This window comes from Colletes latitarsis, chromosome 7, assembly GCF_051014445.1.
Source record: "Colletes latitarsis isolate SP2378_abdomen chromosome 7, iyColLati1, whole genome shotgun sequence".
NCBI lineage: Eukaryota > Metazoa > Arthropoda > Insecta > Hymenoptera > Colletidae > Colletes > Colletes latitarsis.
In genome coordinates, this window is record NC_135140.1 from 12,007,898 (window position 1) to 12,024,420 (window position 16,523).

Below are 16,523 nucleotides of genomic sequence, written 5' to 3' on the forward strand. Positions count from 1 at the left end.
CAGGCCAAAAATTTCATGTGAATCTTTAAAACACCATAACTTCTGAACGGATTGGACGATTTTAATGTTCAAAAAGCCAAACGCCGCGTATTTTAGTGTAGAATATGTAGCAATTATAAAAATATTCGAAAGGTTGTTCCTTGGCCCCGCAATGTTAGAAAAACCCCATAAAAATGGTCCAATTTTCAAACAGCCATAACTTCTATAATAGTGAATATATTTCAATGGAACTTTTTTCTGAAGTAGAGCCCATAGATACCTACAGAAAAGTATTAAACAACTTTTCTGTAGGACGACAAGCGAAATTACTAAAAATGAAAAACGAATTTTTAAGAGAAATCGACAGGGGGTAGGTATCTAAATTTTTCGGCGAAATTGAAAAGTTTCAAATCGTTCTGGAAAAATTATTTTCCGTTGTGGGGGTCAATTATAATCATTTTTGGTGAATAGACATACCCTCGAAATCCTAACCACTTTCGAGAAAAAAATTCAGTATTGGCGGAACTTTGAACGTTAGTAACTTCTTAACGAAGCCACCATCAATAAATTGATATTCTTGATTTTCGTCTTATTTTGGCGTCTAGAATCTCCCATTAAAATTTTTCCCTGTATAAGTTTGTAAAAAGGAGCATTGTCTGTTAAATTGTATCATTCAATATTAATAATAATCGAACTAAGAGTACAACTTTCTTCGGTTAAGGAAGACATGTTAAAATGACGACAATCTCGAATATCATTTATAGTAGTCGATACTATCGGTTGAGAATAGTGATCGATCGAAAGATCGATTAGTTCACTTTACTTTCTTCGAACGCGAAGTTTGCGTACATTTATGCCGCCTTAATGGACTCGTTTTAAATACAATATACAAGGTGTCTTAGCATCGATTGTGCACCCGGAGAATGGGTGATTTTACATGAAAAAACAAAACGAAAATAAAGAATAAAATTTTTTTATTCGAGGCTTCGTTCTCGAGAAAATCAATTGTGAATTGATCGATACAAATACCACCAATATCATTAGTATCAACATAATGTACTGTGTTACTTGTGTTTATGGATATAGAGTGAATTTACTTATTGTACTAACTTAATTCGTACAAAAATTTTTGAAAATTGCCCATTGTGCTGCATACGCAATTGTACTCTCTTGTATGAACGCATTCTAATCTAATATGTATCTTTAATTCTTCAAATGCCATGTTTTCGTACTCTTAGATTATTACTATTGAATAATACAATTTAACAGGCAATGCTCCTTTTTGCAAACTTATACAACTAGAACAGACACGTAAATATAACAATTAACAACTTGTTCCACCATTCGTATAATTTGTCGCAGACTCCTTTTGAGAGTGGTTTAAAAAAATCTATCTCATCGGTATGTGTATTGTATAATGCAGAAATTCGATTTACGGGATCACGTACATACCTATACTGTATTTCGAATTTTACGTAGGAATGAGAAAAGTTACTCTACTTCTTAACCGTCTAGATGGTGGTAGAAATTAGCAGATGCCAGTAATGATAATCTTACTATTTACTAAATTGATCAGCAAAGGTTAGCATAGGATTCTTCGCGCGATCTTCGGGAAATGACGATTTTCCCTGGTCAACGGACTTTGTTTCCACGAAGGTCTGTGCCTTCACGTCCGAGCGCACCCGGGACAGTTTTTTCCCCCCCGTTAGTCGGCGTTCTTTATCCTAAAATCTTGTGCACTCGCCGGAGCAACACCTTGCTGAGGCTTTCGTCATGCACCCAGTTGTTCGTTGGCGCAGGGCACGCGCCGTGCCCCTTCTTAACAGGGATAGATCCCTTTGCACGATGGATATCTCTAATTGTCTCGAAGCGATTCGCCCCAAGGCACTGTCTTGGCCGTTGGCGTTTCGCTAATTTACCACCCTCGCCATTTTGCGTTCGTCGAAAATTTCGCACCGTGCATCGATCTGTCGTACGATATAAAAATTTTTGTCATTACTTTAATACGAGGTGAATTAATAGCTATTATCTAAACCGATCGTAATAGAATTTTAAAGAAATTTTTCTGTGCTCGAAGAGATTCGCTGGTCCCGAGTTCCTAATAAGTTTTTAATTAATTGTTAGAATTATTGGCACGACGGTTGTCGAATAAGTGTTAAATGTACCCGGTGTCATCGACCGTCGTGCGTAAGTATACCATCTTCTCTTTGTTTTCACTTCCTCTGCCACTCTTTTTCCTCCGACGAGTAAGATGCACATATTATATGCAGTTATTATATTCTGTAGCTTCTATTATAAAAGCATCTGTCGTTTCAACGAACCGACGAACCAGCGAAAGTCTGTTCGAGTGTTCCGGATAAACGAGACAAAGGCTGGAAAATCGGTAATTGGAAATAAATTTTCAGCGTGCAGTGCAACGTCACCTCGGCGTTTTCAAGTTTTTACGCTATCGCGTGCCGAAATATTATGACAAATTCCCCTCCGATTCTATACGTTAAACTTAATAACTCGAATTTAAAGCTTCCGAAAAATTAAGAGTATTTCTGTCGTTTTTCGACTATAGATATTTTACCTTATTTAGAGTATTCAGTTGCGTTTTTTAAACCCGTAAGTTCGTGCTGTTCGATACTCTGAACTTGACGAGGATAAAATTTGTAATTTAATTGAAAACAAACCAAATTTGTCAGTTCAGGGGATTTTTGAAATTTTAAACATCAACGATTTATAGAAATTTGAATAGATATTGCATCAAAGCTCGAAGTTTGGATTCCAACTGGCTTACAGAACAAAATTTTCTTGAACCTGATTGTATGAATATTTTTGTTAGCATACAGGGTGTTCGGCCACCCCTAGGAAAAATTGTAATGGGGGATTCTAGAGGCCAAAATAAGACGAAAATCAAGAATAACAATTTCTTGATGGAGGCTTCCTTAAAAAGTTATTAACAATTAAATTAAAAAATTTCAAATCGTTCTGGAAAAATTATTTTCGGTTGCGGGGGTCAATTACAATAATTTTTGGTGAATAGACATACCCCCGAAATCCTACTCACTTTCTAGAAAAAAATTCAAGAAGGTGTGAGATTTTTCGATGAAAAAAAAAATTTCAAATAGTTCTGGAAAAATTATTTTCGGTTGCGGGGGTCAATTACAATCATTTTTGGTCATTACACATACCCCCGAAATCCTACGCACTTTCGAGAAAAAAATTCGAGAAGGTATGAAATTTTTCGACGGACAAAAAAAATTTCAAATCGTTTTGGAAAAATTATTTTCGGTTGCGGGGGTCAATTACAATCATTTTTGGTCATTACACATACCCCCGAAATCCTACTTACTTTCTAGAAAAAAATTCGAGAAGGTATGAAATTTTTCGACGGAAAAAAAAAAGTTTCAAATCGTTTTAGAAAAATTATTTTCGGTTGCGGGGGTCAATTACAATTATTTTTGGTGAATAGACATACCCCCGAAATCCTACACACTTTCTAGAAAAAAATTCGAGAAGGTGTGAAATTTTTCGACGGAAAAAAAAAGTTTCAAATCGTTTTGGAAAAATTATTTTCGGTTGCGGGGGTCAATTACAATAATTTTTGGTGAATAGACATACCCCCAAAATCCTACACACTTTCGAGAAAAAAATTCGAGAAGGTATGAAATTTTTCGACGGACAAAAAAAATTTCAAATCGTTTTGGAAAAATTATTTTCGGTTGCGGGGGTCAATTACAATCATTTTTGGTGAGTAGTTATACCACCGAAATCCTACGCACTTTCGAGAAAAAAATTCGAGAAGGTATGAAATTTTTCGACGGAAAAAAAAAATTTCAAATCGTTTTGGAAAAATTATTTTCGGTTGCGGGGGTCAATTACAATTATTTTTGGTCATTACACATACCCCCGAAATCCTACTTATTTTCTAGAAAAAAATTCGAGAAGGTATGAAATTTTTCGACGGAAAAAAAAAATTTCAAATCGTTTTGGAAAAATTATTTTCGGTTGCGGGGGTCAATTACAATCATTTGTGGTGAATAGACATACCCCCGAAATCTTGCGCATTTTCGAGAAAAAAAATTCAGTACAGGCGGAACTTTAAACGTTAATAACTTTTTAACGAAGCTTCCATCGACAAATTGGTATTCTTGATTTTCGTCTTATTTTGGCCTCTAGAATCCCCCATTAAAATTTTTCCCTGCATAGAGTATCTAAAATGTACGCGAAACATTCAAAAATATCCAATGTCCTATCATTTTGTCAGGCACTTTATGTTAACTACACAGATCTAGAATACTTATTACTTTTAACGTAAACTACGTTATAATTATAATTTGATGTGGAACACCAGATGTAATATTAATTTCTCTCGAGTAATTATTATTAAATTTAACTATTTGAACTCTATCTGATGAAAAACTGGATAGCCAAGAAAGCATACAGCTGTTTATTCCTAATGCCTTTAATTTGAACATTAAGGGGGTATTCTCGTCTAGAATCTGATATTTTCAGCTTTTTTCGAGATTTTTTTACAAAGAAACTATATAACTTTTTATGTATCGGTTGTGGCATACGTATTTACTAACATTTAAAGAACACAAATTATTTTTGTAAACAAAAAATAATCATAATCGAACTGTGTTTGGTTAACGAAAGTATTGTAAAGGAAATACCTTTAATCTTCCTTTAAATAAAGGAAGTTCCTTTAATCCGAAACAATGAAATAAAATGGCATCTTATTTTGTATGAATATGACTATTACGTGAACCACCAGAAATTAAAAGTCTTGATAATTAAAAGAATGGCGATACTTTGAAGTTTAAATACTGTTTTTTGTTGGTTTTTATGAGTCTGTAAAACGCATAAAAAGTACGAAAGAATAAACATTTTTTAAAAACCCGTGGTTCGCGCGATAGGGGGCACGTATGCTGAAGGTTCTCTGCTTCGAAGTCAATCGATGAACTAGAACTTGAGATATCGTGCACACCAGTCCAAAAAAGTGTGGTGCCGAGAAAAACACATTTTACTGCCCGACCGGATCATTCGCCACAACTACGAGCTGCGCTCTTCAAACGGCTGTAACGTCGTAAATATTACGCATTAAAACAAATCCTGTTGCAGACATATCTTCAACGATATATACTTTAAGGAAGTGCAATAAAAAGGAAATCGATTTTTTTTCAATTCTAGACAAGAACACCCCCTTAACACTAGGTTTACGGTACGCGTCAATTTGACGCATTATTTGTTAGCAATTTATGTTGAATTGAATTGATGCAACGATAATGGATGTATACTCTAATTAAAAGAAAATAACTTACTTTATAATAAAAATATGCGCAACGAGTGTCCGTAAACCTAATGTTAAGATTGAACGATTATGTGATACACCTTGTACAACGAATGTGCAAGACAGTCGATCTTTTATAGTAAATACGAAGTATTTGACTTGATTGTAGCGCAACCGGCACCCCGAAAATTACATTTAATCCTAGATTCTCGTGGATGGTTGGAATTTAAATCAACAGGTAACCCCTTGCTCGGGCGTCCGTTATCTAAATCAACAGGTACACCTTCCTTTGAGGAAGCGTTCAGCTCCTGTGTACGCGAAAGACAGATAAGGCCACGACAGGAAGGAAAGAAGGGAGGAAAGAAAAAGCGACCGCGGCGGCACGTTTCTACAGGGTAAAGTGGTACCGACGAAGAAGAGGAGAGGGTAGCCTACAGAAGGAGCCAGAATGGGCCACCAGGTGCACCTTCAGAATGGACATGAAACGAAGTGGGAACCATATGTTGATGTGCTGAAGGACGCACGGCACGCGCCACACTCAAACTCGAGCCTTTACACCGCGAGGATCGGTGACTTCTTCCTATTGTTACCGTTTCCGAACCAATGACACGATCTCCGTGCACAGTGCATCCGTACCAACGAGACACGCCGCGATTCGTTTCACGATTCACCTAGATCTCGCGAACGGGACCAACGATCGACGGGCGACGTTCGATCGGGGAGCCTTGTGTCGTTATAAATGCCGATTCTACGATTCGTGATCGAAAGCTGTCGATGGACGGACCGGACTAAGTGATTAAAAAGGTTGGCCAGTGCAACGATTACACGGTCACGATGTGAATTACGTAGTACGCTGTACGAGACAATCCCGACGAAGACAATAAAAAGCGTCCCACAGCCACGGCGAGATTGTTTTTTTTTTTTTAATTCTTGTACGATTATCGTGTCGCTAAACGTTTAGAACGTTTCCAACGATGGCTCTTCTGACGAATCACCACGATTACTCGGTTCCCTCTGAAATGGTCACCACCGTTTATCCGAGTACAACGAGGACGTACGATTCCTTGTACCCTTCTCCGTACAACTCGCCGAATTACGATTCCATGAAAGTTCCGTTCGGCGAGAATTACGCGCACAAAGGTGAGCATACGCCGCGAAAAGAAATCGAGACTGTGAATTACGGGAACGATGTGGTTACGAAATATTCGAGAACACCGGACTCGTACGAAAGAAGCTCTTTCGGTATCCTGACGCCAGCTACGCCGCAGAGGTAAGTCGGCATTTTCGATACGCACGCATGATTTTTGCAAGCTTACTTCTACCCTGCACGTTCGATCGAACCACCGACGAATCGCTTTGTTTGTTCGTTCTGTGCGCGAGATACACCCTTTTCCGTGCACCGAGTCGCGATTAAGAGCGATGTTTTCGCTATTTTTTCATAGTGAATTTCGGCTGATTTTAACAGATACGAACCACAGCACGTGATAAGTCATACCGCCTCCCCTAGACCGATGCTGCACGAGGATAATTCCGTGGAGTACCATCCGCCATCTTATTGTTACGAGACGCCGCCTCAGGAACAGAAATTTCACACCCTCGAAAGCAGCGAACCGATGCAGATGATCGTCGAACCGAAAAGGAATTGCTGGCAACCTGTTACGTCCGCGCAGGTGAATTAAGGGATACAAAGAAAAGTGATATACGATTCGATGTTTCGCGAGAATAAGATAATAACGTCTCTGAAAGCCGGATAACTGAGACTTTTCTGAAAAGCTCTATTGTTTGGGTATTTTCTTAATTGGAAACGCGTTCGTGTCACGATTGAAACATCAATTCTCGTCAGATCATCGAAGTTATACAGGGTGTTCGGCCACCCCTGGAAAAAATTTTAATGGGGGATTCTGGAGGCCAAAATAAGACGAAAATCAAGAATACCAATTTGTTGATGGAGGCTTCGTTAAACGGTTATTAATAATTAAATTTAAAAATTTCAAATCGTTCTGGAAAAATTATTTTCGGTTGCAAGAGTCGATTACAATCATTTTTGGTGAGTACACATACCCCCGAAATCCTACCCATTTTCTAGAAAAAAATTCAAAAAGGTGTGAAATTTTCCGATGGAAAAAAAAATTTCAAATCGTTTTGGAAAAATTATTTTCGGTTGCGAGGGTTAATTACAATCATTTTTGGTGAATAGATATACCCCCGAAATCCTACCCACTTTCTACAAAAAAATTCGAGAAGGTTGACAAAATGTTCGACAAAATTGAAAAATTTCAAATTATTCTGAAAAAATTATTTTCAATTGTGGGGGTCAATTACAATCATTTTTGGTGAATACACATACCCCTGAAATCCTACGCACTTTCGAGAAAAAAATTCTTTATCGAAAATATACTGTGTGGCCGGAAATGTTTCCCCGAAATTTTAGGCGTATGTTTAAAAAATCATAACTTCTGGACGGATCGAAGGGTTATAATGTTTCAAAATGCAAAAAATGCGTATTTATGGAGGTCTGGAGCCCCAGAAAAGTGGGTCCAAAAAGTATATTGAATGTAAGGTCTACTTGTATACCTCGTATAACTTTTTAACGAAGCCTTAATCAACAAATTGGTATTCTTGATTTTCGTCTTATTTTGGTCTGTAGAATCTCCCATTAAAATTTTTCCAAGGGTGGCCAAACACCCTGTATAATATATAAAACTTAAGTGCATAATAGTTATAGTACTTCGATTAAATTTAATTCATACCTATTTTCCCTGTCCATTTTAATTTTGCACGACTATTAGACAGTCGAGTTGGGCTAGAAACAGACGAGCGGCTCTTTCCATTACGATCTATACTTTTCCTTGTTTTGCAATTAAAAGAACGAAGGCAGACAATAATCGCAAGACAAAGAAAAACATAGAATCTCTACAATATCACAACGGAAAATGTCGCTCGTTTGTATCTAGCCTAAAGGGTTTAGTAACGTAAAGTTTGCCTTACGAATGGCTTTTCAGAGACAGTTATCTCCTACGAACAGCCCCCGAAGAGGAAGACGAAGATCAAGGGACATACCACCGTCACCGAGCGTCCTGAAGCGTCGGCGTCTAGCCGCGAACGCGCGCGAGAGGCGTCGAATGAACGGTTTGAACGACGCCTTCGATAAGTTGCGGGAAGTTGTGCCCAGCCTTGGCGCCGATCACAAGCTCAGTAAGTTCGAAACGCTACAAATGGCGCAGACTTATATCGCGGCGTTGTGCGATCTTCTTCAAAAACACGATGGAAAATGGCAATGACGAAACAGGAACTAAAGAAAACGAGAATGGTAAAGAATTCATCGATTAAATTCTGCGGAGGTCGCGATCCTATAAATTTTTAAACGATCGTGTTTCGAAGATACAGTAATTTTGATCTGCGTTGAAATATGAGATTTTGTTAGCTGTACGAATACATGAGAAATGTTTTATCTTATTTCAATATATACGTTAGAATGATAAATATACCTTTGAGATGGAGCTAGAAGTTGTCTGTGATCTCGATATAAATAAATTTAATTTTTTAAGCGGTCATTTCAATATACACTTACGACGATTCTCGAAACTCGAAAAGTTACTTTTGCCGTGTATTTTGATGCTATATAAAGTGTATAAAAATTTTTTATATAATGATAGAATAGAGATGATATTTAGGTGGCTACCTTTAAGTGGGACACCTTGTATAAACACCTGATATAAAAATTTACCGAATCATATAATAGTAACGTTTGTCATTTATAAAAATACTTTGCATGCATCTGTGGGATCAATCGCAACTTCTGCAGAATTAAAGGTGACGCGATTTTCAATTTTTTACTTATGAAAAACATTACTTAACCATGACACGCGAATTTTTATGAAACTTTGCACACAAATACAGCATTTAAAATTTTATCAGGCACGTATCGAGGGGTGAAAACTACCTTAAAAGTTGCGAATGCAGTATCGATTTAGTTTTCTTTTAACTAACGGATGTAAAACAAAAATGTTCAGTTTTCTACGAGATTTTACATTGTCCAGATGGAGATTTTATCGAATTATAGGCGACCTCTTTGTAACCAGATTGTTTTTTCATAGATATTTAAAAGTTGGCCAATAAATAACAGGCCATAATCTTTCATTCGTTGTTTGAAATATTTATCTAGATAAAAATTTTCGCTGTAATCAATTAGATTAATTTGAATACATGTTTCGTAGGAAATCATGTATATTTTTCCAATTTTTCCGTTTGTTTAGCTCCTTATACTGAATAATTATTTTAATTCTCTATAACTTTGTACGTTTTTGACGTGAGAAAGCCATAATTTACATTTTCAACCTGAACTCTGTTATCCACATGTATGGAATTAATCGATTGAACGTATCGATCACGGTCATACGCTGACAATTAGTTACGTTAATTAAGCGACAGTTTCGTGTAATATCTAATTCTCTACGAGTATGTGTGAATTGCTAATAGAAATTTGTTCGTATGTACATTCATAATTTATATTATTTATAATTGTAAATTGTATATGATCATAGAAACACGGCTAACCATCCAAAGATTAACGAAATGCTCGATAATGTTAGACGTAAGAAAACGCGTCGAATTATTGTTAAATAAGCGTGAATTATTATACAGTATTTATTGATATCGCGATATTGCGTGTTACTAATTTCTATAGTGCGTAACGAGTGATAGAAACAATGTAAAACCGTATAGTGCCATCGTCATTGTAATTGGTTCGATACGCGTTAATTTTTTAATCATCGAGAGCCTTGCGTTAAGTTTTAAAGCAAATTTACGCAATTACTATTAGACTGTGTAACTTTTAATTACAGCACCGCTAGGTTACTTAAACTGTTGTAGATAACTTCAATTTATTTTTATTTTTAGTTATACCGTAGCTAGTCAGAAATATTGTTAAGGAAGCCCATGAAGCTTGAAACAGCATTTTTTTCTGCCGTCCATCGATAGAATACGACACGATGCCAAAGAATGGTTATTTGAAACTGTTATTAAGATTCGAAGGTGTCAATTAGCCTTAAGCAACAATCATAAATGGTACGAAATTAAAAAATATTTCAATCTTGCGACAATGTTATGCGATTTTCTTGTTAGCGAATAGATCGAAACGACAAAAAACTTGAAAGATCAATGTTAATGTAACAATGTAAGATATTGTAAATAAAGTACTGTCTACATCTTCAGATAAAACGTGTGATCTTATTTTCCAATTGAAACGAGGCTTAGAAAAAAGGCTTTGTACCAAATTATTTGTTTATTCTTCAACGAAGAATCGAATATGTAATTTTAAAAAACAGTTTCATTTAAATATTTATGATTTCGTGTTCGTAGCACTATACAGGGTGTTCGGCCAAAATAAGACGAAAATCAAAAATATCAATTTGTTGATTGAAGCTCCGTTAAAAAGTTATTAAAGAATTAAATTAAAAAATTTTAAATCATTCTAAAAAAATTATTTTCCGGTGCAGGGGTCAATTACAATCATTTTTGGTGAATAGACATACTCTCGAAATGCTAACCATTTTCGAGAAAAAAATTCCTTACCGAAAATCTAATTTCTGGCCAGAAATGTCTGTCCGAATTTTCATTCGAATCTTTAAAATGTCATAACTTCTGAACGGATTGGACGATTTTAATGTTTAAAAAAGCAAACGACGCGTATTTTGATGGAGAATATGTACAAATTGCAAAAATACTCGAAAAGTTGGTCCTTGACCCCGCAAAATGAGAAAAACCCCATAAAAATGGTCCAATATTCAAACAGCCATAACTCCTACAATAGTGAATATATTTCAATGAAACTTTTTTCTAAAGTAGAGCTCATGGATACCTACGAAAAAGTATTAAACAACTTTTGTATAGGTTGTCAAGTAAAATTACTAAAAATGAAAAACGAATCTTTAAGAAAAATCGACAAGGTAGGTGCTTAAATTTTTCGACGAAAAAAAAAAAATTTCAAATCGTTTTGGAAAAATTATTTTCAGTTTCAGGGGTCAATTATAATCATTTTTTGTCAATAGACATACCCCCGAAATCGTACCCACTTTCTAGAAAAAAATTCGTGGTGTGAAATTTTTCGACAAAATTAAAAAATTTCAAATCATTCTAAAAAAATTATTTATGGTTACGGGGGTCAATTACAATAATTTTTGGTGGATAGACCTACCCCCGAAATCCTACCCACTTTTTAGAAAAAAATTCAGTACGGGCGGAATTTTAAATGTTAATAACTTTGTAATGAAGCCCCCATTAAAAAATTAGTATTCTTGATTTTCGTCTTATTTTGGCCTCTAGAATCTTCCATTAAAATTTTTTCCAGATGTGGCCGAACGCCCTATATCTCATTATAGAATTTTCTAGATGGTTCAATGTTTTAAAGTTTAAGGATTTAGGATGTTAAATTATCGAAACAACAAAAACCTTGAAAGATCAACGTTAATATAACAATCTAAGATATTGTAAATAAACTATTCTCTACATGTTCAGATAAAAAATGTCATCTTATTTTCAAATTGCAACAGAGCTTAGAAAAAAGGCTTTGTACCAAATCATTTGTTTATTTTTCAACGAGAAACCTGATATGTAATTTTGAAAAGCAGTTTCCTTTAAATATTCATGATTTCGCGATCGTTGCACTATATCTCATTATGTAATCTTCTAGATGTACCAATGTATTAAAATTTATGAATTTGGGGAAACTATCGAAACAAAAATTTGTCCAACAAAGTTGGAAAATTGGATTTCGGTCAAGAGAGAAACGTTTCAAAGATGGTCGCGAAACCAAAAGGAAAGGGTCAGAAAGGGTGATCGGTAACCCTTTTTCGTTCGTTAAATTGGCAAGATCGCTGGAAAAATGTCTGTTCGTTGAAGCGTGGGCGGACAGCGGCACGTGCCGCACAATAGAGCTCGTTAGTCGTTTCGCATGATTTTCTTGTTTCTCTCTTTCATCAAACGGAGATCCACCTTTCTGCCGTAAATAAGGATTCCTTCATTTCATGAATCACCAGATGCCCGATAATTAGCGATCATTAATTACACGAACGGACGTACACCGCGGCCCAATATCCTGGATAAACGTTAAATGAGACCGGAAGATCTCTGGCCTCGATATATTGGGTGATTATATGCATTCTTACGGATTTCTTTTTCTGAAAGTAGCGTACTGGTTATTTCTTAACGACCAAAGAAACAACTATAATTTCTACCAATTAGTATGAAAACGTATACTGTATTTAAGACTTGTGGTGTAGTAAAGACTTCTCTTAAATATGCTTTTTCTTTGGTGCAAGTTCTTTTAAAGTTCTTTTACGTTTCTGTGTTTCCAACGATATAATACATTTAATTTATTAATAGGTAATTTCGTAAGTCTTTTACGACCGAGCGTACGAATTCCTGCGCATCATTTAATTTTATTAATTGGTTTGACGAAATTGAACTATCGAATCTCTGAAAAATTGTACAAATTTATTTCACGTTAAGTTACATCGTTTAATTATTGCAATAATAAATACTACGTTAAATACGTTTTGTATTTTTCCTTTTTATTAATGCGTCTCGAAACATTTATAATCCGAGATTAACAGTTTAATCGAATAAAGTATAATAAAGTTATAATAAATAATAATATAATAAAGGAACTAAAGGACTTTATATATCCGTTTTCCTGATCTATTTTACAATAATAAAACGTCTTATTTAGGTTCTACATAAAAGAAATTGAATTGCTTCCGTTAAATAGTAATATGATTTAACTTTCGTTTTTTGCCCTCACCCTACTGTAACGTAAAAATGAACGAGCACTCGTCTCTCTTTTTCTCCTAATAAACATGTCGTCAGGATTCGATCCGGTGTCAGCGAAACGTACGCACGATCGTCCCGTGTAATCGATTTAGAGTGAAAAGAAAAACGTGACAGAGTAGTGCAATCGTAAAATTTCCGAGGAAAAGACAAAATGGGTTTTTACAAACCAACGAAGCGAACCGTGGAGGAACGAAAAGCGCGGAGAATTCGAGAGACAGATTTGACCGAGTACAGGCCCCGACATTGGGCGTGACCAAAAATGGTCGACTTTTCGAATTAGTATCCAATATCCATTTCAGGTAAAATTCGCGCCAGTTCGAGGAACAAAACACTGATCTTTATACATTTTCTAAGTTACCGTTGCTTGTAACCCATTGTAAGGATGTTTATGCATCGTATAATATGTCTTGATATGCTAAATATACAGGGTGTTCGGCCACCCCTGGGAAAAATTTTAATGGGTGATTCTAGAGGCCAAAATAAAACGAAAATCAAGAATACCAATTTGTTGATGGAGGCTTCGTTAAAAAGTTATTAACGTTTAAAGTTCAGCCCGTACTGAATTTTTTTCTCGAAAATGCGCAAGATTTCGGGGGTATGTCTATTCACCAGAAATAATTGTAATTGACCCCTGTAACCGAAAATAATTTTTCCAGAATGATTTGAAATTTTTTTTTTCCGTCGAAAAATTTCACACCTTCTCGAATTTTTTTCTAGAAAGTGGGTAGGATTTCAGGGGTAGGTCTATTGACCAAAAATGATTGTAATTGACCCTCGCAATTGAAAGTAATTTTTTTAGAACGATTTTAAAAAATTGATTTTCGCCGAAAAACTTAGACACCTACCCCTTGTCGATTTTTCTTAAAGATTCGTTTTTCATTTTTAGTAATTTTATTTGACAACCTATACAAAAGTTGTCTAATACTTTTTTGTAGGTATTCATGAGCTCTACTTCAGAAAAAAGTTTCATTGAAATATATTCACTATTGCAGGAGTTATGGCTGTTTGAAAATTGGACCATTTTTGGGGGGTTTTTCTCATTTTGCGAGGTCAAGAATCAACTTTTCGGATATTTTTGCGATTTGTACACATTCTCCATCAAAATACGCGTCGTTTGCTTTTTTAAACATTAAAATCGTCCAATCCGTTCAGAAGTTATGACATTTTAAAGATTCGCATGAAAATTCGGGCAGACATTTCTGGCCAGAAATTAGATTTTCGGTAAACAATTTTTTTTCTTGAAAATGCGTAGGATTTCGGGGGTATGTGTAATGACCAAAAATGATTATAATTGCCCAGTGTAACTAAATATAATTTTTTTAGTATGATTTGAAATTTTTTAATTTCGTCTGAAAATTTCAGTACCTACTCGAATTTTTTTCTCGAAAGTAGGTAGGATTTCGACGATATGTCTAATGACCAAAAATGATTCTAATTGACCCCCGCAATCGAAAATAATTTTTCCAGAACGATTTGAAATTTTTTAATTCAATTGTTAATAACTTTTCAACGAAGCCTCCATCGACAAATTGGTATTCTTGATTTTCGTCTTATTTTGGCCTCTAGAATCCTCTATTAAAATTTTTCCCAGGGGTGGCCGAACACCTTGTATAATTATATCATTTGTTCCAAACACAATTCTCTTTGTTAAATCCTACAATATTATTTTTCAAATTTTGCAAATAAAACATTGTTGCTGTCTAGTTATTATTGGGTCTAGGCGCCTAGTAATGGGTTTCAAAAGAATATTTGGACAATTCGGAGAAAAGGGCGGTTTCAGGGTTGAACTCGCGTACAGCCGATAATTCTTCAACAGAAATTACACCCTCATCGCTGCTGAGCGCTGTTCGATAACGAGGCGTAGCCACGGGTCTGAAGACCGAGCCCCGAAGGAAGGACAATTCGTTCCAGGGCACGAGGGTGACCGTAACACCGAAAATTTTGTGACACCTCGCTATCCTTATGGTGTCAAAGGGAGCACCTTCGTCGGGATTACGATTCTCGCCACCTGACTCCGTGTCGAATGATTTTGCTACCAGCTCCCTCGTTCGACCGCAAAACTCGTTAACCCCTTCGCGTGATTAAAACGCTCATCGATTGGCCCGAAAGGAAGAGATTTGTTACGTGAACTATTTAGTCCGCGAGGCTTCAGAAGAGCCGCCAAAATTCGTTACGAAAACTCCCATGGCGCCTATATCTCGTGAGATTCCATTAACAAAGAGTACAATTTCAGAATTGTCGGATGAAAAGAATTTTAGACTTAACTTAGAACCTGGGAAAATCAAAATTTTTCTGTACTTGGGACGAATTTTCAATAACGATGTTTCACGAATCGATACTAATTCGACTACTCATTTGAGACTTCTATGAGAATTTCGATATCCGTTTCACATCTTTTCAAATATTCAATATCCATGATAGAGGTACAAGTAGCCACTATCTACACTTACTTTTCTAATGCCTTTGGATCTATTAATCATTAATTTCCAAGTTAAAGGTGCTAGAAAGAAACAGCAATATGCTTTCTTGGCTATCTAGTTTCGTATTGGAAAGAGTTTAGATAGTTAAATTCAATAATAATTGCTCAAGAGAAGCAAAAGCTACATCTGGGGTTCCACAAGGTTCCCACTTGAGGCTTTTCCTATTTATAATACAGGGTGTTCGGTCACCCTTGGGAAAATTTTAATGGGAGATTCTAGAGGGCAAAATAAGACTAAAATCAAGAATACCAATTTGTTGATTGAGGCTTCGTTAAAAAGTTATTAACGTTTAAAGTTTTTTTTTTTTAAGAATTTTTTTCTCGAAAGTGTGTAGGATTTCGGTGATATGTCTATTGACCAAAAATGCTTGTAATTGACCCCTGTAACTAAATATAATTTTTTTAGAACGATTTGAAATTTTTTAATTTTGTCAAAAAATTTCAACACCTACTCGAATTTTTTTCTGGAAAATGCGTAAGATTTCGATGGTATGTTTATTCACCAAAAATGATTGCAATTGACCCCCGCAACCGAAAATAATTTTTCTAGAATGATTTTAAATTTGTTAATTTAATTTTTTAATAACTTTTTAACGAAGCCTCCATCAACAAATTAGTATTCTTGATTTTAGTCTTATTTTGGCCTCTAGAATCTCTCATTAAAATTTTTTCCAGGGGTGGCAAAGCACCCTGTTGTATACTATATTAATGATATCTCTAAAGTGACCTAACCTACTAAATTTATATTATATGCCAACAATTTCAAAATTTATCAATATGCCTGTAATCAGCAAAGTGTCAAATTAATTAAAGATGATCTTGATAGGCTTCAGAATTGGTGCTTGTTAAATAAATTGTTAATCTATATAAATGTTATATTGCTAAATTTAGTAATACTGAAAATAACCTAGAGTATAATTACATTCTAAATGGTATTTTACCTACTATACTTAATTA

General features: G+C 35.4%; 1 protein-coding gene across 1 annotated transcript; it reads left to right on the forward strand.

Annotated features, from left to right (window-relative positions):
• The first annotated feature begins 6,198 nt into the window (after positions 1-6,198).
• On the forward strand, positions 6,199-8,538 carry LOC143343393 (uncharacterized). The gene is made up of 3 exons (XM_076768254.1): positions 6,199-6,527; positions 6,723-6,927; positions 8,260-8,538. Exons 1-3 carry the CDS (start codon positions 6,232-6,234, stop codon positions 8,536-8,538), a joined length of 780 nt encoding a protein of 259 aa, XP_076624369.1. The 5' UTR covers positions 6,199-6,231.
• Positions 8,539-16,523: the final 7,985 nt, after the last annotated feature.